Source organism: Brienomyrus brachyistius, chromosome 23 (genome assembly GCF_023856365.1).
Source record: "Brienomyrus brachyistius isolate T26 chromosome 23, BBRACH_0.4, whole genome shotgun sequence".
Taxonomy (NCBI): domain Eukaryota; kingdom Metazoa; phylum Chordata; class Actinopteri; order Osteoglossiformes; family Mormyridae; genus Brienomyrus; species Brienomyrus brachyistius.
The window spans coordinates 3,455,781-3,482,212 of NC_064555.1; the positions used below are offsets into that span (position 1 = coordinate 3,455,781).

The 26,432-nt window shown below is 43.9% G+C and overlaps 4 protein-coding genes across 7 annotated transcripts; 2 read left to right on the forward strand and 2 right to left on the reverse strand.

Annotated features, from left to right (window-relative positions):
- Positions 1-88: 88 nt before the first annotated feature.
- Positions 89-12,230, forward strand: LOC125719034 (E3 ubiquitin-protein ligase ZNRF2-like). The gene is made up of 5 exons (XM_048993453.1): positions 89-2,802; positions 8,200-8,295; positions 9,279-9,384; positions 10,355-10,442; positions 10,560-12,230. The coding sequence occupies exons 1-4, from the start codon at positions 2,439-2,441 to the stop codon at positions 10,410-10,412; spliced, it is 624 nt and encodes a 207-aa protein (XP_048849410.1). The 5' UTR covers positions 89-2,438; the 3' UTR covers positions 10,413-10,442; positions 10,560-12,230.
- Positions 12,231-12,232: 2 nt separating this feature from the next.
- LOC125719033 (gamma-glutamylcyclotransferase-like) lies at positions 12,233-15,495 on the reverse strand. 4 transcript variants are annotated; one of them, XM_048993449.1, is made up of 6 exons: positions 15,286-15,389; positions 14,986-15,055; positions 14,702-14,764; positions 14,426-14,571; positions 13,598-13,730; positions 12,233-13,386 (listed from the first exon to the last, which is right to left on the reverse strand). In XM_048993449.1, exons 1-6 carry the CDS (start codon positions 15,333-15,335, stop codon positions 13,261-13,263), a joined length of 588 nt encoding a protein of 195 aa, XP_048849406.1. In that variant the 5' UTR covers positions 15,336-15,389; the 3' UTR covers positions 12,233-13,260. The 4 variants fall into 4 exon arrangements, with proteins under 4 accessions (XP_048849406.1, XP_048849407.1, XP_048849408.1 ...); XM_048993450.1 differs by lacking the exon at positions 14,702-14,764 and having other exon boundaries at positions 15,286-15,380; XM_048993452.1 differs by lacking the exon at positions 12,233-13,386 and having other exon boundaries at positions 13,592-13,726; positions 15,286-15,495.
- Positions 15,496-16,022: 527 nt separating this feature from the next.
- On the forward strand, positions 16,023-22,417 carry LOC125719107 (sodium- and chloride-dependent transporter XTRP3-like). Its single transcript, XM_048993609.1, has 11 exons — positions 16,023-16,146; positions 17,697-17,837; positions 18,505-18,596; positions 19,160-19,387; positions 19,654-19,764; positions 19,981-20,222; positions 20,381-20,543; positions 20,753-20,957; positions 21,061-21,220; positions 21,486-21,651; positions 21,811-22,417. The coding sequence occupies exons 1-11, from the start codon at positions 16,023-16,025 to the stop codon at positions 22,081-22,083; spliced, it is 1,905 nt and encodes a 634-aa protein (XP_048849566.1). The 3' UTR covers positions 22,084-22,417.
- Positions 22,418-22,547: 130 nt separating this feature from the next.
- LOC125719025 (small nuclear ribonucleoprotein Sm D1-like) lies at positions 22,548-24,931 on the reverse strand. The gene is made up of 4 exons (XM_048993435.1): positions 24,686-24,931; positions 24,043-24,119; positions 23,635-23,826; positions 22,548-22,774 (listed from the first exon to the last, which is right to left on the reverse strand). Exons 1-4 carry the CDS (start codon positions 24,697-24,699, stop codon positions 22,698-22,700), a joined length of 360 nt encoding a protein of 119 aa, XP_048849392.1. The 5' UTR covers positions 24,700-24,931; the 3' UTR covers positions 22,548-22,697.
- Positions 24,932-26,432: the final 1,501 nt, after the last annotated feature.

Sequence of the window (26,432 nt, forward strand, 5' to 3'; positions counted from 1 at the left end):
CTTTTACTTTTCTCATTATTTGGCCAAATAATTTCTCCATGTTCCTTCACCAGGACTGGCCTTTTGCTAACTCCACGTCCCTTTCTGGCCTGATGACACAGGCAGCTGATTGGGTCAGTGCCATGAAAAACTAATTACCCTGGACCCCAGCAGTCTCCCCTGGCCTCATCCTTTCAGTGTTTTTACAAAAACGGCATCAGTTATACAAAAGCATCAGGATTGCTATGCACATAAATGCACAAATTCCTCTTTGTAGGGGATTCAGTAAATATGTACCATGTTTTAAATACATATATCAGATTCTTTCCACTTTCAGGTACAATATAATATTTTACTGGATGGGAATGGGGGAAATTAAGCTCTGACCCTGTGGTAGGCAGATTTGCCGGCCGATGGAACGTGGACAAACTACCACCTTTTACCTTAGAGCAATCTGCAGTTCCTACTAAAAACAGCAGGGGTCGGCATTTCGTCTGACGAATGCAGTGCAGTTCGGAAAATCTACTGAAACCTTGGAAGTATTCAAATATTAGAAACTGAATATAAATGCAAGGCTGAGTCTTGATGTATAATAACTGTAATCCTTAAAAACCACGTGGCTCACTAAAGTATTCACAACTATACATACTAAGTAATCGATGCTGACGTTTAACTTGGAGTTGACGTTCTTATTGGCGTTTGCTCTGCCAACGTAAACAAAACAAAAAAAAAGTTGGCGGAAAGCGGCTACCCGAAATACAAATGATGACGCATATCATACATATGCCTATTTCTTGCTATTTGAAACTATACGTACTCTACTTTATAATATATATTTTACAACCTTGGTGAAGCAAACAGGATGTGGTATGTATTTGTTACAGTGTGGGAAGAGAACCTAACCTATAACTCCGTGCCAATGGACAAGAACGGCCGTATATGCGGCTATATTTACAAAGTAGATAGCTGACAGATAATTAAGGAAACGCTGATGCAATAAAACAAAGCGCACATTTGGGTTAAACATTAAAGTAATAATGTAAGTCACTCCACTGGCTAAATCAGCATATATTTTAAGGTTATGTGTATTCTAATTAACGTTCCTAATTAGGGGATAAGGCTTTCATTTTCTATTCCTTTATAAACCACTACTGAGAATAATAAAAACGTTCAATTGAAATGCGACACTCGATCCTTTGTTGCGTTAAGGCTCAGTCGGCGCTGTAATAGGTCTTATTTGTAAATGGGAAAACCATTGTGTTCCCCCTTTCCAAACCTGTAACAGGAAGCACTGGGTGGCACCTTTTAACTTTTTTAATGTAGGCCGTACATTCATAAATAGACTAGTCGTTTTGAGAATGTGATATGGGAGACCCCGAAGAATGCTTTTTGGATGCACCAAATCACACGTCCACACATCAAGCACAAATTGTTATTCATATATGTGGTATTTTAAAAGTGCGAAATTTATTTAATTTTAAATGTAGTTTAAATCCGCGATATGACGATAAGAAGCCAATGATGATTCGCATCAAGATCCTGTTCGCAATATACTTTAATTTCAGCCGCTTATGATCGTTTTACGCTACAAATAAGTCTCTAAGTAAACAATGACGCAAAATAACGTAAAATAAAAGTGGAAAACCTCCATATCATCTGACGGCACTTCTATAGCAATACAATATCTGGTCTGTTTACGCCGGAGAAACTGCCGTGTGTTTTGAGGAAGAGGACGTCGTTCCCCGAAAACCTGCCAGCTGATATTTGCCCCAGGATCGCCCTGTCCAGTCGGTATGGCTCGCACTGTCGTTACTGACAGCTTGCTGTGACACTGACGTCGCCTGACGCGCCGTGAGTGGGAGGCACCGTGTCACTGTAACCCGGCCAGCAGCTTAGGATGGCCGCATTTTCACTCGGCGGTCCGACCGGTTTTTGTCCGTTTGCCCTCCTCTCCTCCTCCTCCTCCTCCTCCTCCCCTTTCCCCTCCGCCCTCCCTGGCGCTGCAATGCTTCCACCTTGCTAGAGGTCTGTAGTCGCTTAGAAAAGACCCATGAGGAGGCCTCCTTTCACTTTGTCGCTTTCAGGAAGCGGCTTTGTGGTGGTGGACGGGCTTCTGGGATCGCAGATTTCACCTGGAAACCATTTAGACATTAAGAGCCGGAGTTCAACAAGTGCCACCGGGAGATCGCCGTCTTGTTTTGAGTTTTGAGCGCTTTTAAGATTTTTTTTTTGGTTGCCCGTCATCGTCGCTTCAAACTTATTTTTTTCATTTGTTGTCTATTCCGTCACTGCGATTGTCTTATATCAGTCGGTTAATTATGTGCGATTAATTATTGTAGGCTATCGTTTTGTAACGTGTTGTTGTTCTGTCCATTATGCACCTTGTGCCTTAAACGCAAATTATTTCGTATGAGTGATTAGCCGCCGATTCGCTAAAGCTGGTATCAGGTGTAACAAAGATGGGGACAAAGCAGAGTATTCCAGCTGCGGATGGCAGGACCCGAGCATACTCTAGTTCGGATATGCCTTCAAGCGCCCCCAGTGCTTCCAGTAACAGCAGTGGCAGGGCTCTGGCTATGAGGTACCAGGCGTACAGCGCCGCAGCGCACGGCACCTCGAGGATCGCCTCTGCACCTGGATCCGTGGGCAACGCCGGAGGGGGATCTGGGTTTCGACCCCAGTCAGTGCATCCAGGCGGCCTGAATATCGCCAGGCGTCGGGAGTCCGACAGCACCGGTGCCTCCGAGGAGAGCGACGCCCCCCGAGCGCCGCGTTTCCTGATTGGGTCGCTGCCTGCGCACCTTTCGCCTCACGTCTTCGAAGGTAAGAAATGACGTCAGACACGGTGACGTCAGTATTGATGGGGTTACCCCCTTACTTCAAATGAAACTTATGAGATATGCAGTTTTGCACGTTAACAAGCTGTGGTCGCAAGACAGAGTGACTGTATATATGCTGTGTTAAATGTCTTCAACTGGTTGTAGCATTTCTTAATTTTACCTGGATGTTCTGTTTGATTCGAACCCATTCTTGGTTCAGACCCCAGAACCGAGAAACAGCGAATTGAGAAACTGTGCAGAAGGACTTTGGCTGAGTCCGCTGCAGAGTGTTTACGTTGTAATTAATAGCCACGGCTGTGAAAGTTTTCCAGTAGCAAGTTTTGTGTTTTATGTATCAGCAGGCCTGCCAAAACGTTCAAGTACACAGTCTTTCCATTCTTGTTAAATACAGCCCTTCTGGGATGTGTAGCCTGCAAATTAATTTGACTTGATTCCCTGACCAAACAAAGGACAGCTTTTCACCTTTAGGCAACACAGAGGACCACTGTTTATGCAGAGACACCCAGAATCCATCCCTTAAATGGTTGTGTTGTTGACTTTGTCTGTACTTGGAATGTCTACCTTGCTTTTGATAGTCAGAATGGTAAATTATTAAACTCATTGTAACAGTGATTGAGCCACGTTTGGTAATTTTATTAATGTGCTGAGCTCAGATCTGTGACTGCAATTGGGGAACTAGACTTAACTGATTATTAGAGTGTGTTAAGCTTTATTGATGCTGGGTCATTATAATACCCACCTTGTCTATACATTTCGCCTTTAGGGCCAAACCCTGTCTCCAGTCTGGCGGGCCCGACTGCACGGTCTGCTCATTTTCCCGATACTTGGGGCTTGTTTTCGCAATCTGGGTATTCTAACGGTACAGCTTGCGGCAGAAGTTGTTGCCGTGGAAATGCAGGCCGCAATGTAGCCCCCGCAGTCGTGATGGCGCACATCGCGGTGGCGATGGGAGCAGGAGGGCAGCGACACAGGCTGCATGATGGTTTATGATTTTTATTTTATTAACGTCGAGGATGAACCTCGCACAGCTTTAGATCTATGCCATTAGACCAAGGGGTGGGTAGAGGGTTGGAGTTTTCCCTCGTTCGCCTGTTGTCCTTCTGATAACCGGCATGTGCTCCACCGGCCTCTTCTTATGTTTCGTGCTGTTTGTGGGGCCTCCCTCTGGTGGGAGGTGGAACAGTGCATTTTGGGTGGCTTAACCACCCATAGGGGGCAGGGCAGAGTAGGGTCAACCAAGAGGTGAAGAACCAGGCCAGGTGCACTGGGCCTGACATGGGAGGTCCAGGGAGGCTGGTGAGGATCGTGCTGAGGGAGGAGCCCAGCCTCCCAGGCTGGGGTGAGACCTGATCGGTGTATCGTGTAGTCAGGCCTGCCAGATGCTGGACCACACCCCATCTATTCATCCGTCAGGTGCACCACAGTGCCTCGCTTTGATCTCCTCCATTGTATCCCCATGTTTTCTCTTTGTCTGTCTGTCTGTCACATGGCTTTCATTGGAGAGCTGCACTAGTTCAGCTTCACTTTTCACCCAGATTAAAGTCATCAGCAGGTTCAGTGACCAGATCTGCCCCCCCTCCCTCCTCCCCCAAAAAAACAAAACTCGGGCATTGTGCGAAAATGAGCGCTTTGCATCTGCTGTAAACATTGCTGACGGGGGCTCCTGTCACCGCAGCACGATTCGGGGCCAGTCAAAGGCCCCCAGAGCGTGTTACATGCCCCAAACCGGCTTCTAACGTTAAGGACAGCACTGCAAGAGCATTGAACAAGGTGACACCCTGATCCTACACTGAAACGATCCCACAGCTAGAAGATGAATCCAGTGTCGTGGGACCACCATCTTCCCATGATTCTTTATCCTAGCATTCTTCAGTTATAATGATAATTTCTGTTAATAATTACTCCTCTACAGCTTTTTTTGGGGGGGGTGTGTTATTAGACACCCACTGGTGTCAGATTCTGTGTTGCATTTGAGGAGATATTCATAGTTATTCAGAGAACCTTAGTGGTTTTCTAGCCTTTTCTTAGAGAAACCCCCTAATTTTAGAGAAACCCCCTAATTTTAGAGAAACCCCCTAATTTTAGAGAAACCCCCTAATTTTAGAGAAACCCCCTAATTTTCTTCCTACTCTGTTCGTTCGCTTTGCAGGCTGTTCTGGTTAATAAGTGTCTGCCTTTTCGTAATGTACCATCTGGTTTTTATGCTCCTGTGGTCCGTAACGGCGTGACTTTGCAGCTGTGCGTTTATGGTTTTCACCAAGGTTTCCCCGTATTTGCTGTGCACGTCAGCTATGACCGGTGAAACGAGGTTATAGTGACCGCACAGAAATCTGACATGTTGACCGCGGTTCATGCGCTAAGCTGACGGCTTCAGTCGTGGTGTGTTTTGTGAGATAAACTTGGCTTTTTTTTTGTGTGATAAGGAGTGTGCTGTGCTGGAAGCGACATGACACATACCATGACCACCAGTCTGTGAAGGACTATGGGCTGTATTGATGGTGTAACTCAGCTCTACTCTATTATGCTCTGAACCTGTGGGTCTCCATGGTCTACAGCATCTGATTAATGAACGTCAGTGCCAGTGGACAGTAGTGTGTGCACGATAAAGGAAGCCACACACTCTCAACCTTCACAAAGATGATGCCTCTTAACAGTTACAGACTGCATAATAGGCTACTTTCTGACTCTTTCTGTGTGAGAAACTATCCTTTGCAGAAGCCAAGATTCTTGTAGATGTTCTTGTTTGCCGGTCAAAAGGCTTCCATGAATCTAGACAAGCTGAAATCAGTGGATGGATCCCAAAGCCACTCAGCTCTTCGTGAGATGTTTAGTATTTTTTTGGTAGTAATTGATTGCCAAGGGATTTTGTGGAATTCTTCTTCTAGAACAGGTACCTTCACGGGCATGTAGCAAAGCTCTTAAAAGGACCTTCCATCCTCACCTTAACTAAATTTCCAAGCTTTGTCACTTTTCTTTAGTCACGACCAGAGGTGGAAATTTCAGGTCCAGAAAGTAGAAATCCAGACCAGGATTTTGTTTCAACCAATCAGCTGAGTCCTCTGTAACTGTGACTGTTCATGTTCAACTGATTGGTTGAAGCTAAATCATGGTCTGGATTTGTACTTTCTGGACCTGAATTTTCCACCTCTGGTCACGACTCATGTCTCTCCCAGGATGACATCGGATGAACATCACTGCATTTGTTGCCATGGTTTCATCCAATCAGCCTCGATGAGTTAATCCCAGTGTGTTGTGGGGGTTCCCTATAAACTGGTTACCATTTAAGATACTTATTTAGATGAAGCTGGAGGCAGATGTTTGGTCAGAACACAAAGTCCTATGATCTTTTTGAAATAGGTTATCGGTTGTAGTGGCGAAACCTTAAACAGAATGATCTGCTGTGTGTCATCTGATTGTTAGTTATTGCCCATGAATTCCCAGTATAGCTCAAGCCAGGCAATTCATCGAATTATTATTTCGGCTGCAATTTTGGCTTCCAACAATTATCAAGGCAAAATAATTTAGATAAAATTATTATTGTGCTGCAATTCATTTTGCAACGATGCTCTCATTTTGTCCAGTCTGCTAATTCCAGATATTTTCTCAGTTGAATTACATTTAGAGTTCAAGGAAAACAGATGTTTTTGTTTGTTTTTTTAATGGTCAATAAATGCATTATTTTCTGAAGTCCAGTGAGAAATCGTGTAATTGTGATCTTTATATTGAACTAGATAATTGTGATTATGATTTTTGCCATAATCGAATAGCCCTACCAGTCGTTGCTAATGTTTTGTGTTTTGGCTGGTCAAAGGCTTTTAACTTGCCGGAACTGCACAGCACTATCCCAATAATACCAGTAAACCCCACTGTCCTCATGTTAAGTCTTCAGACACCAGTAATCAGGGTGTGGGACTGATTTGTACCTGAGAACCTATCCGGTGTCCCTGTGTCTCCTCAGGAGTTCAGGACCGTATGACCATACATGCTTGTGTCCATGTCCCACATGGCACAAAGCAGGAGGTCTTTCAGAGCATTAACATTTCTGTGTCCTGTCTAACAAGGCCAATGCTATCGGTTACCTCCCCCCTGTGTTGCGAAGCAGCATTTTCACGGGCAAACAGACGTCCCTGACGGAGTCCTGCGTTCTCATTAGATGGTGTCAGTTTGCTCTACAGACGTCCATCCTCTAGAGTCGTTTACAGAAGCCGCTGAGGTTGGCGCTCGGGTTACGGTAAATGTGAGGCACCCAGGCTTGGGTTACGCCGCTGAACGCATAGCGTTAAGTACAGTTATGAGCCACGGCGCTGGCTGGTGGTGTTGGGTCACGCTGCCTTTAATGTGTCTGGCAGTTCTGGTGGTTTCGGGTCGACCGAATCGGACATGCTGAGCTGGGGAACACGTGGGGCGAATTTGGTGTTGATCCTGTATCACCTCCATGATTTCTCCTTCAAGGATGGATTCGGAAGAAAGAGGTTAATTCTGGTCACACTTAGGGGGTCTCGGGGGGAAGGGAAGAGCAGATGATGGGGTGCTATCATGCTCCATCTCATGCATCAAACATAGGACGTTTGCTGTGGGGGGCAAAGTTTTGATGCCACCTAACAACGAACTAGACCAGGGGTAGGCACTTCTGATCCTGGAAGGCCCGGTATCTAGCAGGTTTTCTATCCTACCCGACAAGTTTATCTGCCTGACATCAGGTGTGGTTCACTTAGAGCCCAGGTAGGACAGAACCTGCTGGATACCGACACCCCAGGAACAGGGTTGCCTATCCCTGGTCCAAACAATACTCTGGGTTTTGACTAGGTAATCAGAGCTGCACCTGTAAGAACTTTCACCATGTTCACGTTTGGTCTTATCTTTGGAAACGCCCTCCTGAATGTCCCCCACATTGTTATTGTTGGCTGTGTTTCATGTATGGGAAGGAATTATTATTTGCATTAAGATAAGACTCAACGGAAAGTTCCCACAAAGATGTGTGGATGTGTGTTCATAGTCAAAGAATCTGGAAAGGCTAGATCTTTTACTGGGCCCTTCGTTACTGGGAAAAAGAAACACATGGGTTAGTCTGCCACAGATACTGTGAACCGTGTGAGAGCTTCTCTGGTGACTACAGGGAAAGTTGTAGCTCACCGAGTCCCTAGTTGCCGGCCAGGTTATGACCTGTAATAATGTACAAGGACATGTGGTATTTGGAAATAATTTGGGTGATTTAGGTTCAGTTATGGCCAGTAAGGGACAGGATTTTTGGTCCTGAATCGGACTTCCAGAGCAGTGCTGCACGTTTGATGCAAAGTGGACATGTCGAGCTTGACACAAATGTGTGTGTGTGTGATGTTCTCATAATTTTAAACAGTGTTTCCCACTCCACGTTTTACAGGTTTCAGGTGTCCCGTCTGTTCCAAGTTTGTCCCTGCTGACGAGACGGACTTCCACCTCGTCATGTGTTTTACGAAGCTAGGGGTCACCTATAATGGTGAGCCAGCGCCGCCCTACCGGCACCACGGGGAATAACAGGACAACAGGACTGGCAGAAATACAGGAAATGAATCTTGGTGTTTTGCTGAAGTAGCGAGCACATTAAGTGATGTCATGTTTGTGTTGATTTACCTGTCGTAGGGAATTACTGTATTTTTGTAATACAATCTCGATGCTCACCTGACCAGAAATTTGAACCGGGGTTGACCTATTCTATCGCCTCACGTTTTGCACGCATTTATCAAGTCTGAGCATGCTCAGTGCGAGCGGTGAGCTGACAAGGTCAAAGTCGCGTGTTTAGAGAGGACTGCTTGCTGCTTTGGATTACAGGACTGCAGTTAAAGAGGCCTGTGATCAGGAGAATGGTCTCCGTCACAGATTCAAATTTTGTCATTTAGTCCCAAATGAGAAACGCTGATAATGAATTAGTCTTAATGCATTTCCAGTACCCTCATGATGTCGGCCCAGGACAGTCAGCTCAGGAAATGGACCCAGTCTGCTTTGGTTTACAAGTAATGGACTAATAAAATATGCTATCAAAACAAATTCCCATCCCTGGTTTAAGCACAGCGGAAGCCAATTATTAAATGACGACAGGAAGAGAAAAGGATTCCAAACAGTAGGGGGAAGTGTGGGCTGGATAGCATCTCTGTCCTGGATTTAGTCTCGTGGCAGCATGAACCACCTTTGGACTTTTATTAAAGACTACGTGCAGTTCTGATTTCTGTGTGAACTAATGCTGCCAACTGCTAACTCCTTTAGCTTGAACTGTTTGAAAGGAAGGAAGAAAGTCTAAGATCGCATGTGCTAGACCGTCTATCAACATTTCAGGTTTTTACCCTAACGCTAACCCTGCTTCATGTCCCTTAACTGTAACATAGTTTGTCAAAAACATGCGCTTTCTTGGAAAATGTCAGCTGTGTCCCAGTGGATGTGGCAGCCTGTTGTGAGCTAATTGTTTAGTGCTAATTCTCTCCGCAGAGGATGTTCTGGTGAAGGATGCCGGGGAGTGCGCGATATGCCTGGAAGACTTGGAACAGGGAGACACTATCGCTCGCCTGCCCTGCCTCTGCATCTACCACAAGGGGTGAAATAACCTTCGTAGCACATACATACACGAATGCATTTCCTGGATGGCGTTCACGCTAAATGCTCAGAATTTACTATGGGTAGGGTGACCAGATAACCCATGTCAGGGAGGACACATTGAGCTAGGACAGGATTTTTAAAATACCATTTTAATTGAAAGGACCTGGATGTCACTTAAGCACCGAGTTCTTGCTGCGTGCTGATTGGTCAGTCACCTATAATCATGCATGTGCCACTATTAATGTGTAACAGCTGGATGAGTTTTTCAATCAAAGCAGTCAAAGCACAAGAAGAAATGAGGTATTTAGCCAAGCACAGGTGCCGTTCAGTTTAAAAGCAAAGTTTTTAAAAAGTTTGTAAAACCTGGAGTAGCTTGAAGCGTCCTCCCTGACATGGATTATCTGGTCAGCCTAAGTATGGGAGCACAATGAGGTCCATCTGCACACGGTAAGCTAGCTCTCTCTCTCGCACTCACAAACACACACACACATGTTGGTAATTATATCTTTGTGGGGACTCTCCATTCATTTCTATTGGGAAAACTCTAATCCCAACATGACGACCTTAAACCCTACCGAGCCCTAACCTGAACCATAAATAACCAAACAGAATACAGACGCTCCTCTACTTACGAATGAGTTGCGCTCCGAATGGCCGTTCGTAACTTGAAATGTTCGTAAGACGTTATTCAACATCAAAAGAAAAAAAAATTGATGTTGCCGGACAGGAAATGGGAGCCCAACGAACACAATTTGAATTTACAGTCCACTTCGTAAGTTGAAAGTTCGTAAGCAGAGGAGCTTTGATATTTTGACTTTTTTGATTGCATTCACAGATATTTATGGGTACCTGAAAAACACACAGACACACACACACACACACACACACACAGACACACACACAGATGCATTTTCATACTGAACCAGCCAAAGATCTGCACTGGTTCTGATCATTCTCTTCTCCTGCAGGTGTATAGATGAGTGGTTTGAAGTAAACCGTTCATGCCCAGAACACCCCTCTGATTAAGGGCCGCCCTGAGGTCTTGGCCACGTGCAGGTAACCTGAGTCCAAACCCCGAAATGGAATTCAAATACCTAGGTTTTATTTTCCAGAATCATTTACATGGAAGCTCCCAAACAATGAAGGATTTCATTCGTTCTGTTTTCACCGCAGGTTCCTGATTTTTCCTCTGAGGCATTAAATCGCCCTTCAGTACCTAGAGAGAAACAGTGTCTCTCTCCTTTTTTGTGTTTTATTTTGTTTGTTTTTATTATGTTGCCAAGGAGGAAGAGAAATTCTGGTGAGACCTTTGTTGCTTGGATGTGCCAAAGCTTATTAAAAGCAGTCGTCAGGGAATCACCTTTGCATGAGTTCACATACAAGTTCTCCCTCAACGTCAGCGGGCTGAGGGGGCCATGGCAACGTCAGGCGTTCAGTCATTTCACTGTTTATGGTTCGCTAAGACTCCCCTTCAACTACAGCGTTGACCAATCAAGGAAGCCTCTTTGGAGCTCAGCTGCTTCTACCCCTGGATGACGGACACAGGCTCCTCCAATGAGCACTCATCTGAGTGTGCTTCAGCACCGCCTCTCCAGGAAGTGTCTTGCTGCCTGACTTCTCACTGTTGTGTAGTTCCTGTGGCCGGGCTGGTCACAATGCAGCTTCACAAGTGCCTTCCCAGTGCAATCTGCAAGAAGCCTGCATGTTAGCAAGGCTCAGACAGACAGCACTATGGTGCTTTGTGGCGTGAATTATTATATCTGGGGAGGTCTGGTGGGAAAGAGCTCCCCCCAAGTGGCAGATGTAAGGCATCGCATCTGCCTGTGGGAATCTTGAGGAGATCTTTGGATGGACATATGGCCCAGAATTTCACCTCATATCAGAAGTGCCACCAGCAGTCTAGGACAAGCAGAGGCCTTCAGAGTCACATCCTTGCAAAAATGTAGCAGACTTACAGCAGCACATCAAAGCCTTAACAAATCCCAGAGAGTTCTGGGAAACTGTTATTGTTCATGTGCAATACTGCGGACTGGTTATTTCAAAATCCTGCTTTAACGAAACTGTGTGATTCACGGAGTGATGTTACAGTGGTAGTGGGAAGGGATTTGTTGAATTTTAATTAATTAAAATTGTAACATTTCAAGTTCTGCTCTCTCTTGAATACTTGAAACGATGCTTTAGATATTCTTGGGTTTCGAATTCTGATACCAAAGAAAATAAGATGAGTGCTGTAGAAATGTTGGATGCTAGATAGAACTTCCCGTTTCACCGTGACGTCCCTGTAGTAGAGGTTTGCGCGTTACTTCAATCCCTGTGAGACATAGCACATTAAGAAGTGCCATCACCTCAGTGTTATGTAACGTGGCGGAGGTCATGTGATGGGCGGTCCTGTTCAGATACTCCCCCTGATTCATTAATGCTTTTTCATACCATCAAGGTCAGACGGAGACCCATTGATCTGTATCCAAATATATGAAAAGCTGTGCTAAAATTAGTGACTGTTATTTGTTTGTTTGTACAATTTGCATCAGAACCAGCCCCTTCCGCCTTTATTTCCCGCTGTATTCGGCGTCTTGGAGCTGAGACGTCTGCTGTTAGCATGAATCCGGAGCAGCATGCAATTCCCCTCCCCACCCACTCCCCCCAGCAGAAAGTATCCAACTCTCTTTGACCTGTAGCACATAATTAGTCAATCAGGAACGTTACAAACACATAGAATATTCTACTCGTGATTAAACATTTCAGTTTACCTAGATGTGTAAGGTAAATGTAAGAAGTATGACCGGGAGATTTCATAAAAAATTGTGTACATTAAAGAAATGATTAAAAATAATTTTTACCACCTCTTGTTGTTGGGAAGATTTTAATAATAGTTTCAAGTTTATTCTCGTATAGAGATAACAATGGAACATCACTACCTGTAATGAAATGCCTTGGACTCAGAGCCCACTGCAGAGAATCAGATCCGGAACGCTTCTCCCTATTCTATGATTGATACAGGTTATGATTTTAATGTGTCTACTTTGAAATACAGATCACATCACTGTTACGTGGACGAGGAATAACAGAACCAAATCTGACTTTTTAAAGCGTTGTCAATGTCTTTAGTTTCAGATAACAGCTCTGCGAAACAATGAAGTATCTAACCATAGGTATTGTTTGTAAGTATTAAATTGTTTTTTGATATACAGGCGCTCCTCGACATTCCGATGAACTGCTTGTAAGCTGACAATATCCGTCGAGTATGAATATGACGACACACTAGGCTGTTTAGTAGACATAATGGGTTGTTAAATTTGGTTAAATGCAGAAAATACACAGTACAATATATTGTTAAATGAAATGTTAGTGCTTGTGATCGCTAGAGATTGCATGTCACGCACCCAAGAGCGGATCAAAATTCAGAGATTGACAACTACTAAACGTGCATTGCTATCACGCCATCGTGAAGGTGAAATACTCGTCCTAAAGTGAGAAGCGTCTATAATTTACCAGCTTCTTTGTGATTAAAAAAAAATAAAAATTAGGACAGCATATTTACATGTTTCAATAAAAATTACTCGTGTAAAAGGGATTTACAGATAACCATAAAACTGGCTTCTGGCCCACTGTGACCCTGACAAAGACAAGCAGTGGAACGATGAATCAATCATAGCACTGATGTATGCAAACAAAGCTTTCTGAAAAAAAATGTGATGCAAGTATCTTCTGAATTAATGATTGTACTATATGATTCTAGTGTCTCTGTGGCTTTTACAGTCCAATCACAAGAAGTTGAAAAGCAAACGGACGATTGGATTCTCAGATGCCCTCACCCCATTGGCTGGCTCAGACCCATTCTAACCAATCAAGGCGACACATTTCCTTCTTGTTTTCACTTCATTGCCTTTTTGATTTCATCCAAGATGGAGGGCCCAGCATAGTTGTTGGTCTGCATTGCCTCCAATCTCTTGATGTAGTCAGGGGGGAGTCCATTCTGTTGGGCCCCCAGGCACACCACCTAACACGAAAATACAGGACATCATCACACACGTGACAAGACTGACACACTCCTCCGCTAAAGAGGAGTCTTATGGTCACTTGTCTACAGGCCAAAGTTTCTACTCTTGAATGTTGCTCCCAGACTACAGTGAAACTCCACACTGCACTGTTTCAGTAACTGGTCAGGTCTTGCCTCTGAGCCCCTTTCTGAGGAGGGTGCTGCTCCTCACCTCCTTGTACTGTGGAGATGGAGGAGAAGTTCGGAACCTGTTCATCCTGTACGTTCGACAGAGGATCTCCCCCATGTCCGTTTCCACCATCACCTCCAATGGGCTGTACATGCCGGTGTCAACAGCCTCCTGCCTCCACAAGGGGGTGCAAGACCTCATGAGCCAAAACAGTCCGCAACTGTACATGGACATGCGTGTCCATTTCTAGGCAGGTGCAACACTTACATTAGAACTGGATTTCAGGCGTTCAGCCTCTACACTGACATTTTAGATTGTTTACACAATATACACAGTTTCAATGCTTGTCGAGGGATGAGACAATTAAGTTCCCATTCACATTATGTAATAATGCTGCACTGTGCAATAACTTGACACAATATAACAAACTGAATGATAACGATGATAAAGATGATTATGATGATGATAAATAATAATAATGTAGTCTATATATTTGTATCATTTTGTCGAGTTATTACATAATGTGCTGTTACACAGTGTGTGACAATGCATTATGTAATAACATCATACTACGTAATAAAAATTTGTTACATTTTGTCCAATTATTACATAAGGCGCTGTAATAATTCTTGCTCTAATGACACATTTTCACCAGGGGACTTTCTAGCTATTGCAAAGATCAAGGGCTTCACTTTTTTATGTTTGAAGGAAGATTGGCATCAGGACTGAAATACTCAGGGCTCGGCTAAGACTAATCGGGGCTATAACCCCAAGTGATGGGCTTATTTTTAATTCTGATGAAGCTTATTGTGCACTTGCTAACACTGTTGCCCTAAAGTGGACACCTAAGAAATAATTATTATAACTTACTTATCTAAACTGTCGAGGTTGTCTTTGCTCATCTTCCATATCACCCCCCACACGTCAGTCCCTCTGCTCTCTTCAATAGTGGCTACGCCCCCATGCCACCTGTTGTCAAACTGCTCTTCTGTAAAGCCGAAGGTAAGGCAGTAATCCTGCAACAAGAGGGTCCAGAGCTATTACAGTCTATGGGCACATCCTGCCACCTAGTGGTATGACATGACTACAGCAACACGAACGGTTTCGAATGACAGTGACTCGGTGGGTAGCCCAGTCCGCTCTCACCTCCTGGGTTATGGGTTTGAATCCCACCTGTGTATGGTAGAGCAGTGTGGCTGATGGGTATCTCTACATCAATAATAGATATATGGCTTTAAAACAAAATTTTTCGAAAACCGAAAAAAACCATGATCAATAGAACCAAGTATGAGAAACGGTTAATTAACATGGAGTCATATCATCGTCCTTACATCAGATGCCGTTTACTATAATCTTTTAATATTTAAATATTAATCCCTTTCTCATTTATCCTAATAACATTACCGTTGCTGCATCGTGTTCCCCGTTACCTTCAGTCTGCCTAAGCAGTGAAATACCGCCGACGGATTCTTCAGCTGCAGTCTCTCCTTCAGCAAATTACTTCCAAAAGCAAAGTACATGAAGTGACCCACATTTGACATCCTGAGAAAAGGCACTTTCACAGAAATGTCGTGTCAAAAAAATTAACAACAACGATGCACTATTACTGGACAGCTGGGTTTACAATGCAAAAATCTAACAAAAACTATCTTAAAGGGACGCAAAATATAGTGGTAGTGGACCTCATTAGATCACTGAATAGTGTGAAATTATCTAAAAAACGGTAGTACCTCGCTGGCAATGATGAGAAACAACGTTCAGGGTCATCGACATTCTGCATGCCCTCTACTGTACGGGCAGCCAGGAGGTTCAAACTTATTATGCAAACGGCGTTTCTCCATCTTAACGTATTCCAACAATAACACATTAGTTAGACGCTGGTACTAAACAGGTGCGCATCAGGCATGTACTAAAATTACGAGTGTGAACCTCGCTGTCATATACTTCATCCCAAAGCAAAATTTACCTTCGAAATTTACTTCTGACAGCAGGCCCAGTTGGTGCGCAGGTTACGTATTACATGAAAGAGTACAAACTGTACATTTTTTTAACACACCACACAGACACAGACACACACACCTTTTAACATTAACATAAATATATTAAATTAATTAAAACATACCTGCCATTATCTCTCTCTGTTAATTATCAAATGTCATAAATAAAAATATACAGTCACGCAAAACAGAAGTCACAAAACTGCAAAAAAAATTAGATAGATAGATAGATAGATAGATAGATAGATAGATAGATAGATAGATAGATAGAAAGAAAACAAGAACTGGACTTGACCCCCTGCTCATCCCGACAACCTCACATAAGAAGCAGCTGCCCCCCACAGGGAGCCCCTCCAATAAAAGGAGGGGCCCGCCTCCTTCTCTGAACTGCACTCTGCTTTACAGGGATGCGGCCGCAGGCTGCAGAGCCGGAGCGCTCACCGAGCGCAGAGAGCAGCGCGAGCGGCCCGATGGAGGCGGACGGCAGACCGTCGTGGGACAACCCTGCGCAATTCATCCTGGCGTGCGTGTCTTACGCCGTGGGGCTGGGAAACATGTGGCGCTTCCCATACCTCTGCCAAATGCATGGAGGGGGTAAGTGGTTCCTCACCGGTAGCGCTACCGAACCCCCTCCCAGGCATTACCCTTTCTTACCAATAACAGGTAGTTGCACAATTTCTTTCTGAGAAAATATTTATCATAAAGCACACAGAAACGTAAATGGCAGTAGAATTTCAGGTTAAATATGTAATTTACTATATTTTTCAGAGTAAATTAAAAATGATTGGGGTCTAAACGTTTATAGAATGTTTACAGAATTTGTGTGATGGGATAGATAAATAAATAGCACATAAAACAAACAGCATTTCGCCTAAAAGCAGTGGGTTACATTAAGGATTAAGCAGAGACCAGAACTGGTTTGGAATGGTTGGATGTATGAAAATAAAAACAATATCTTTTAATAAAAACAGCTTTACCAAGAAACTCACACGTTCTCTCCTAAGGAATTTTAACACCGTTTAATTCTTCACAGTAGGGAAATTTCTGAATGCGACGTATTCACTGTAATCCTGATCCGACTTAATCAGCTATTTCTATTCAGGTTGTTTGGCTCAGGTCGTTAAAGTCAGAAAAGTTTTAGCCACTGAAGTCCTCGAGTATAATTGACGACAGTTACGGCCCTGAATCTCCTACTGACAGAAAGGCAAAAGCTCCCAGTACTGAGGGACTCTTGTCCAGACATGGGGGTGGCAATAGTCTCTCTCAGACCCACAGCGGCCCTCAGGGTAGCGCCTTGATTATCATCTGAGACCGCTAAACTTCTGGAAAAATCCAAGATGACATGGCATAAGCCACCTGCGGTGCCACATGGACGCAGTTTTAAGACAGCGACATACGCGTGGCGGGCTTCTATAGATCTCTGGAACTTTGATTCACTGCTGGGTGGTTTAAGAACAGACTTTGTGCCTTTGTTGTGCATATGTAGAGCAGTAGATGCACTCAGAAAAATGGTAAAAATTTGTACCTTTGCTTGTCACTAGGCCTGTATCCTGCCTATTCTACCCTTAGCTCTAGGGAATTGTAACTTTAAATCTACAAAAATGTACTCTGAGGAACATTTCTCAGCCATCCATTGTACATTAATGCTGTTTGCACCTGTACAAGGGTACAGTCCCAGTGACAAGCAAAGATATAACTTTTTTTTATCCTATTTTTCTGATAGTGTTTAACAGCAGTTAAGGAACTTGTGATCAAGAGATTAGTGACCAAAATGTGGAACTACTGTAAAATACAGATGATTCATCCATTTTCCAAGCAGTTATCCAGTATGGGATAAGTCCCATCCAGCATTAGTCAGGTAACTAGCCGAGCTTGATTTATATCTGCCAAACAGCTTATTGGGGGTGTATTCTGTAACTGAACCAGACTAGCACTGCCCCTGGCTGATTTCCCCGACAAAAGATTGTCACATCACTCGTAGTATTACATACATACAGAACAAAGATAAAGGATTGTGACATAGCACCTCCTACTGGTCAGCTTTGGTTAGGCGTTGAAGGGCTGGTGCATCAGAAAAAGTCATATCACTGGAGCAGCGCTTGAAAGAGTCAGACACAATCCTGTTATCTGCTCCTCTCTCCAAGGTGGGTTTCTGATTCCCTACTTGATCATGCTGGTCTTGGAGGGAATTCCCCTGTTCTACATGGAACTGGCCGTGGGGCAGAAGATGCGACTGGGCAGCATCGGGGCCTGGAGTGCAATCAGCCCCTACCTGGGGGGACTGGGTGAGGAAGGCAGGGTGCAGGAGGGGGGTGACCATACAGTGATACACATACAAACTGATGTCGGGGGGGGGTGGCATGTTATTTGGGGTGTTGGCATGTTTGGATCAGAAGCTTGGTTACTGATTTAAATCCTGTGGCCGAGTGAGTGATTTTACCGTTGGGACCCTGAGCAAGGACCTTAACCCCACAGTTACTCCTGCTTTCCCAAAATACAGACACTCCCCAGGTTACAATATTCCAGCTTTATGATTAGTATTTTATTATAAAATAGGCTTTGTGTTAATGATTTTGCCAAGCTGTAGGTTAATGTACGTGTTCTAAGCATGTTTAAGGTAGGCTAGGCTAGGCTATGATGTTTGTTAGGCTAGATGTACTTCATTAAAATGCATTTTTGCTTTACGTTATTTTCGGCTTACGATAGGTTTATAGGAACGTAACCTCATCGTAACCCGGGGAGCGTCTATATGTGTCGCTTTGAATCTGCTACACAAAATGCGAAGCTGTCAGATGCTGAGAGAATAAATTGTGTCGGTACAAATACGTTTAGAGATATTAGGATGCGAAACAGCTACTGTTTATATAGTGACTGAGGGCGTAACTAAGAATTTCTAGCACCGATGTTGCTGTCTGTGTGACGCTGGTGCCTCTGAATCGGACCACTTTGTAGGCATAGCGAGTGTGGTGACATCCCTGTACCTGTGTATTTACTACAACGTGGTCATCGCCTGGGCCTTCTGGTATCTTTTCCATTCTTTTCAGGTGAGCTCATTACCTTTCGCCTTTGTTCAAGCAGTGGTTCACTATTCAAGCAGTGGTTCACTATTCAAGCAGTGGTTCACTATTGAAGCGATGCTTCACTATCTTGCTTCATTACTATCAATTGATGTGCGCCAGAACTATTCTTTTAAAGTGGTCCTTTGCACTGTAATTAACATTAAATGTAACACATTCTGCAATTCCAGTTGTCAATGTCTATCTTTTCCAGAGCAGCTACATTAGCATAGGCTAAACCAATGAGGTTTGCGCTAATGTTTTTATATAAATGTGGCTAGGCTGAGCTGGTTCAGCCTGTGTTAGCCTGGGTATGCCAGTACTATTACGCTAATGTAGCCTATGTTTGTGTACTTAGATAAAATGGCCGATACTAACCTATCGTATGCTATGACGCCTACTGCAGTGTGTCCTGTGTTGCCGGTACCTGTAATTTTAACCTGCCCAGTGCTGACGCAGAATACAATATAGCTTGCAGTATTACTATTCGTGTTGCTCCTGTTAGTATAGCCTGCCACAGTAGGACTCCCATCGCGTTCACTGTCTCCCAGGCCGAGCTGCCCTGGGCGGAGTGTCCTGCTAACGACAACTTAACAGAACAAGAAGAGGAGTGTGGGGTGAGCTCACCCACACAGTATTTCTGGTACCGGGAAACTCTAAACATCACCTCCTCCATCGAGGAGGGTGGTGGCCTGCACAGGGGTCAGACTCTCTGTCTGCTGATGGCTTGGATGGTCGTCTACCTCTGCATCGTCAAGGGAATTAAATCCACGGGGAAGGTACTTCCTTTAGAAATTATACAAAGACAGACTTAATCTGAGTAATCTCTAGCAAACGGCAACATAAATTTCATGTGTTCCAAAAACTGTAATTATTTCAGTTATTTTGCCGTTATTTTCACGAATTCATCATTTGATGTCTGCCCCCCACCCCCCCAGCTGTAGCTAATTTGCATATCCGGTTCAGGTTTGGAATAGCTGATTGCTCATTACGTGTTTATAATTCACGTTAACTGATTTCAGAAATAATCCGTCCCTTGGTACAGGTGGTGTACTTCACCACTGCCTTCCCCTATGTGGTTCTGCTAATCTACTTGATCCGGGGAGTCACTCTTCACGGGGCGGCCAATGGCATCAAGTACATGTTCATGCCGAAGGTAAGGAGACCTAGTCACCGTTACACACATATTCATGTTCCTCTGTTTCCATTCTGATTGGTGATATTTCCCCTTCATGGGCAAATCCAGCTACACTAAATAATACCTATTTCAACAGAAAGTGTGTCACACTGTCTCCCTATTATCATTTGCACTGTTGTGTGTTGATTTCTGATGGATGGATGGTGCTCTTGTGCTGCGTTTGGGGCCGGTCAGATGAAGGAGTTGGCCAGCCCTACCACGTGGATCAATGCTGCCACCCAGATCTTCTTCTCCCTGGGTCTGGGTTTCGGCTCTCTCGTCGCCTTCGCCAGCTACAACCAGCCGCACAACGATGTGCAGCGGCAGGCAGTCGCCGTTTCCCTCATCAACAGCGGCACCTCCATCTTTGCCAGCGTCGTCACCTTCTCCATCTACGGCTTTAAGGCCACATTTAACTATGAGAGCTGCCTGGACAGGTGAGGTCTTTCTTACCTGCGAACATCCGCTGTGCACCACGACTAGGAATGTTAGCGAATCCTCTCGTGTCCAGAATGTCAAGAGTGAATTCAGTCCCAAAATCCATCTATCACACCCAGGATGATTGTGTTCAGTGACTAGCTTTTCACCACCACAGGGTGAAGGTAAACCTCCTAAACTCCTTCGATATCGCAGAGGACGCCATCACCAAAGAAAACATCAGCAGCTGGGTGACAGAGCTGAACAGCACCTACCCTGACCAGTTTGCAAGCTTGTCCCAGCAATTTGAGAGCTGCAACTTGGAATCTGAATTAGACACGGTAAATCTGACAGTTCATTGCAAACCATGTTTTGAGGTCCATTGCCAAACGCAGCAGAACCTTAAACTCACGCTAAACTAATTAAAATATCACCCTAACAACAGACTTGAACTCTTTTCTTTCAGGACGACAGCTGCCATATTAATCACATGATATACAAGTTAAGGCCCTTTAGCTGACGAATGAATGTTCTTATGGATGTTCCACAGGCCGCAGAAGGTGCTGGTTTGGCCTTCATAGTGTACAGTGAGGCCATCAAGAACATGCCGGTTTCACAGCTGTGGTCTGTGCTCTACTTCTCCATGCTGCTGATGCTGGGCGTAGGCAGCATGCTGGGGAATGTGATGGCCATCAGCACCCCACTGCATGACTCTAAGTTCTTGTCGCGGCGACTTAGCAGCGAGGCCCTCAATGGTGAGGTCGTCCCCCTGCATGCCGGAGTGGGGCTCTTTGATTGGCATCCGCCCGCATCAGGGCATCGCATGTCTCCACCGCTTGTTCTTTGCTCTTCCTTCAGGGCTGATCTGCATCTTCTGCCTGCTTGCTGGCCTGGGCTTCACTACTCGCTCGGGCAACTACTGGTTCACCATCTTTAATGACTACGCCTGCACCTTCTCCCTGCTCTTCATCGTTTTCGTGGAGATGGTTGGCATCTGCTGCATCTACGGCCTGAAGAGGCATGCACAGTGGGCATGTGCCTTTCTGTACAGTAGGGGGCGCCAGATCAGTCACAAGATAAGAGCTCAGACAGTTTGGTAGTTAAAAAAAAAAAGAATGTTACTTTTAATATAAAGATTCACACGTTGAACTAACTTTTGGTGCAGTGTATTATTTAGTATTTAGTATAGAGATTGTCCTCACACTTAGTTTCATGCCATGAGCCATTTTTTCAACAATGTCCTGCTGAAGGATTATCTCCACTGTCTTGCTCTTTTTTGATAGGTTTGAAAAAGACATAGAGGATATGATTGGCCATCGGCCCAACTGGTACTGGAAGATTGTGTGGGCAGGGGTGGGACCCGTCATTCTTATTGGCCTGTTCCTTTTCTACATGATTGCATACATTACAGGGGGAACACCCACCTACCAGGCTTGGGACAAAGACTTGGTAAAAACGCCCAGTGTTCATGTTTGTGACATGTGCCCCCTAAGTGTCATTCTGATGGCCCTTACAATTTAAAAAGCCATGTGGTGTGTTCAGGTTGATCCTGTTCTTTTCCACTCAGATCCTGAGGTTATTTCCCCTCTTTTACGCATTTCCCTGCAGGGCAAGTCCCTCCCCAAGGAACACCCTCTGTACGCACAGGTCTGCATCGCTCTACTGCCACTCTCCTCGATCCTCTGCATCCCCTTCTGCGCTTTTTACGAATACATCCAGAGAAAGAAGAACCGGGGGCCTGAGGAAAGAGTAGTTAGTTGCCCCTTAACACCCAGAGAGGCCTGCCGAAGGTCCGGCCCGGTAACAGCACCTGCTTCTACAGGAACCTGCAGCGTCGTCAGTGCAACAAGCGAAATACCACCCTTACAAATAAATAAATAAAAAGAATCACAAGCGCCACATTAGGTGAAAAACACCTATAACTTTAAGTGCCGTTACTACATATTGCAGTCCAATGCTACTGACTGATTTGAGAATCATAAATGTAGTGTGATCATTTTAAATTTGATATTTAGGTCAAATACCTACATGAAATGAAATAATTCATATTTGGGTCATGGACCCCAATTAGCCGCATGGAAGTTGCCTAAACATTTCTTGTGTCTGATGTTTTTTACTTTCACCTTTTTTTTTTGGTGTGAACTCGTCATGATTGTTTTCCATGTTATGTACTCTGAGCTTCGGTTATACATCCAGTTGTACGTGTACAAGTGGACTCTGACATGAAAATAAGGGACATGAGTCTGCCCCCCCTTCATAAAACTAAATCAATAAAGATCATCTAAATCTACACGGAATTATACAAACCACCTTAAAAATATACAGATATACCCAATGAAACAGTATCATTTTGTGAAGAAAATTGTTTATTATATAAAAACAGGATGGGGGAGGGACTTTAAAATCAGCAAAGGTTTCATGGCAAAATTACAAAAAAAAAAACAATAACTGTACAGTGAGACAAAGCTGGTGTGGACAGCAAAGTGAACTGGACCTCATCGCCGTGGTCCCCCGCGCCCCCGCCCTCTGCCCCTGCCTCGCCCTCTGCCCCTGCCCCGCCCTCGGCCAGCCACTGGAGGTGAGAGACAGAGAGGGGAAACAATCATTAGGTTTTATACCAACCGCCAAACGTCCCCAGATCCCAGAGCCCCTTTTAGTATTTATCAGGCCTGACTGAATTTCTAGACTAATATTTTTTTTAAACAGCCAATGCCAAACACATAAGTACTGCTGACAGACTAAATCAGAGGGCAACCTAATCCTTGCTGGCTGAATGGGATCATGACATTTGTTTCACATCTTCCATTACATTTAAACATTACACTCAGTAAATCTTGGTCAATCTGAGAGAATCACATGGATAAAACCAAAGGCCTCAACTTTGTTCCAAGAGAGAACACAAGATTACACCTGGCTCCAGCAACGGTTACTTGAGCTAAATCTGATCAGCCTCAATCAAAGGAGACTGAGGGGGGACATGATCCAGGTATATAAGATTCTAACAGGTTTGGATGCTGTTCAACCAAATAGTTACTTCAGCATTAGTTTAAATACACGAACTCGTGGCCATAGGTGGAAATTAGCGGGAGAACATTTCAAGCTGGATTTAAGGATGCACTTCTTTACACAGCGTGTAGTCAGAGTATGGAATAGCCTTCCTGATAATGTAGTGCAAGCTGAATCCTTGGGTTCCTTTAAATCAGAGCTAGATAAGATTTTAACGACTCTGAGCTATTAGTTTAGTTCTCCCCAAGCGAGCTTGATGGGCCGAATGGCCTCCTCTTGTTTGTAAGGTTCTTGTGTTCTTATGAGCGATTTCATAACCTACTAGTAGGCAGCAGCTTCCACGAAGTCTGATCTCACAGCCTCTTTAATCTTAACCACCCAATTCCAAGTACAACAGGTCTCTGCTGCACAGACTCAGATTCTCACCTGCTTCCCTTTTCTTCGACTTGATTTTTGGCTCAATGTCCACTAGCAGCGTGTCCAACGGCAGGCTGTCAGGCAGGATGAAGTAGCGGATGTTGTTGCCGCGAATACTCAGGGATTCGAGCTGCGTGGGTTCCCGGTTCTTCAGCGTCATCTTCACAGCTTTGAGGTGCGTGTTCATACTGACATCCACGCCTGCAGCCAACACACCGTAAACACACGCAGCACTGCACAGAGGCACTGTACCAAGTTATTTGCTACGTAATTTTCTTATTCTATGTCCTGTGGTGAAAGGAGGATGTCCAAAGTCAGAATTTCATTGTATAGCGTAACTGCTTGTTCTCTGTGCGTATTACAATAACTCCCTGCACCCTATACTCGAATGTTGCGGTATCCGACGGTAAACCTCACCTGTAATGGTGCCGTGGACTTGGGTGCCGTTCTTCAGCTCAATAGTGACCGTTTCGTGGCTCAGCTTCATCAGAAATCTGCCCAGAGGGAACAACGCAGATTCGAGGGGCTACAGTGAAGAGCAGCTCCGACATAGAGAACCACAGAGCAGACATGAGCAGACGGCCGATGCAAACCACCAACGGCGACACACAATGATCCCGATCTGCACTTTCAAGTCAAACACAACCGAGATTCCGATTTCCAAATAACAACGAAAATAATCAAACTTAATTCCTGGATTTTTATGATTTGCACACATCCGAGATAAGCAGCTTCAAAGTGGTAAGGATACAACATTTTTCAGACGTGTAACTATCTTCCCCTTTCACACGATAGAGCAGGTAAATGTTTTGCAATAGAAACGCATCAAAAAACAAGTTTTCATACAGCAACATGTATCGTACCAGGCTGTTTAACAGCCAGCGAAAAATACGCGTACAATACAAAATAATCCATTCATTCCGTCGTTCATTCATTCATACTTCCCGCCCCAAACATCAGTTCATCAACGCCAATCTAAATCCATCCACCAGCAGGCAATAGTTTTTTGAAGCCTCATCAACAATATGTGTCTAAAACAGAATGAAATAAACAAACATACCGCACAAGTTTCATGTTTGCAGATGACTCTTCGACCAAAACGAGAAAAAAAAGTACAGATGACTTCTACGAAGGATCTGTCGTTGGAGTTGTGGAAAGAGGAAGCGACTCCATCGTGTACCGGAAACACGGAGAGTGAAAATGGTTACGCGACAAAACATCGCCACCTTCAGGTGGAGGACCGGAAATAAACGGCCACTTGAACGCTTGACAGTATTTCTGTTTAACAGTGGTTCTCAAACTTTTTCTATCATTCTCCACTTTGGCATGAAGAAATATTTTCACGCCCCACCTCAACAAAACAATGACAAAAAAAACCTAAGTGTAACTTTTTTTAAGATAAAATCAAACAACATTATTTTCAGTAGCTTTTGTTAAGCAAAAAAACAAAACAACTTTCTGTGACATTTGTCACTACACTGTTTCAGAAGTCTGCAGTTTTTTTAAATGGCAAATTAAGCAGAATTTACAGTTTTCCGGGAAAATAATAAAATTCAGTCCGTATAAACAAGAACAAATGCAGAAGCGTGTGAAGAGAGGTGAACGAGGCATTTTAGTGAAAGTTTAATTTGCTGGGTTTCATACTGTCAGCTGCCAATGTTTTCAGACATAAAGTACAGGCAAGTCTCTCCTCAACTCCTAGCACATTAACAGTGAAACCCAGAGCAAGATATGTTACGTCATATTTAATTTTTGGCTTGTTTTTTGGCCGGTTTCAGCAAACATAGTAGTGTACGTTATTTAGAGTCCATACTGCACGGTAATTACATTGTTTCCTCCTATGTTGATCTGTTTCGAATAAAAAAACGAGCAGTGCGTTACAAGTGTGATTCGGTCTGATCGTACATTTTTCCTTGAAATCCGAAATCTGGTCCACTTGCGATATTTTGTCATATATGTAAGCGATTTAATTAATGCAGACACTTATAGATAACTACTGAGTTTTATCAGTGGCTGTTAAGATCACACGAGCATGTATTAATTCATGAAAAAAGTCCGTCTTGACTTCTGGGTCATCAGACTTTTCCTTCAATTTGGCTGCACTAATTCGCAGTGCCATTTTGAGCATATTCCAGCCTTTTCAATGGAGTATTAGGTGCAGTGCTTGGCAAAGCCAGATCTCAGTAATGTTAACCCCCCCCCAAAAAAAAAAAAAAACCCTCCACGGTTGCCTGATGACGTTTTAAAATACTATCTGCAGGGAAGATGGATGCATAAAAGTTGTTCCTCTTGCTGCATACAAAAGAAACTACCTTTCTTAGAATCCTACAACAGCCTATGCCTGCTTCATATGTCCGTTAAAAAGTAACGAATGAAATACCGTCATTGCAACCACATGCAGAAGTTTAACGATTTAAATAGGTTGAGAACACTTTTCATCTGACATAATGGATTTTATTGAGGTTTTTCGAGAAAGAAAAAAAATTTAACTGAAAGAAAAGAAAATATAATGTAATCTCTACAGTTGAAATAAGCCTATGAACTTCAAAATATCATAAAAAACGGAACATTGTCGCTTATATAAGCGACAGACTCCCTCCCCCGTCATGAAAGAAATATTAAGACCTGCAGTAAAAGTCCAAAACAGCGTCATCATAATGATTCAACTCCATTGGTCGACGTTAATCCCGTAACCTTTTAACGTGTTTGTACCATAAACTATAAAAATATGGTGGACAAGGAACCCTCATTGCTGACATCATGTCCCTAAAATTTGCATTCTAAATACAAATCTCCAATGTAAGATG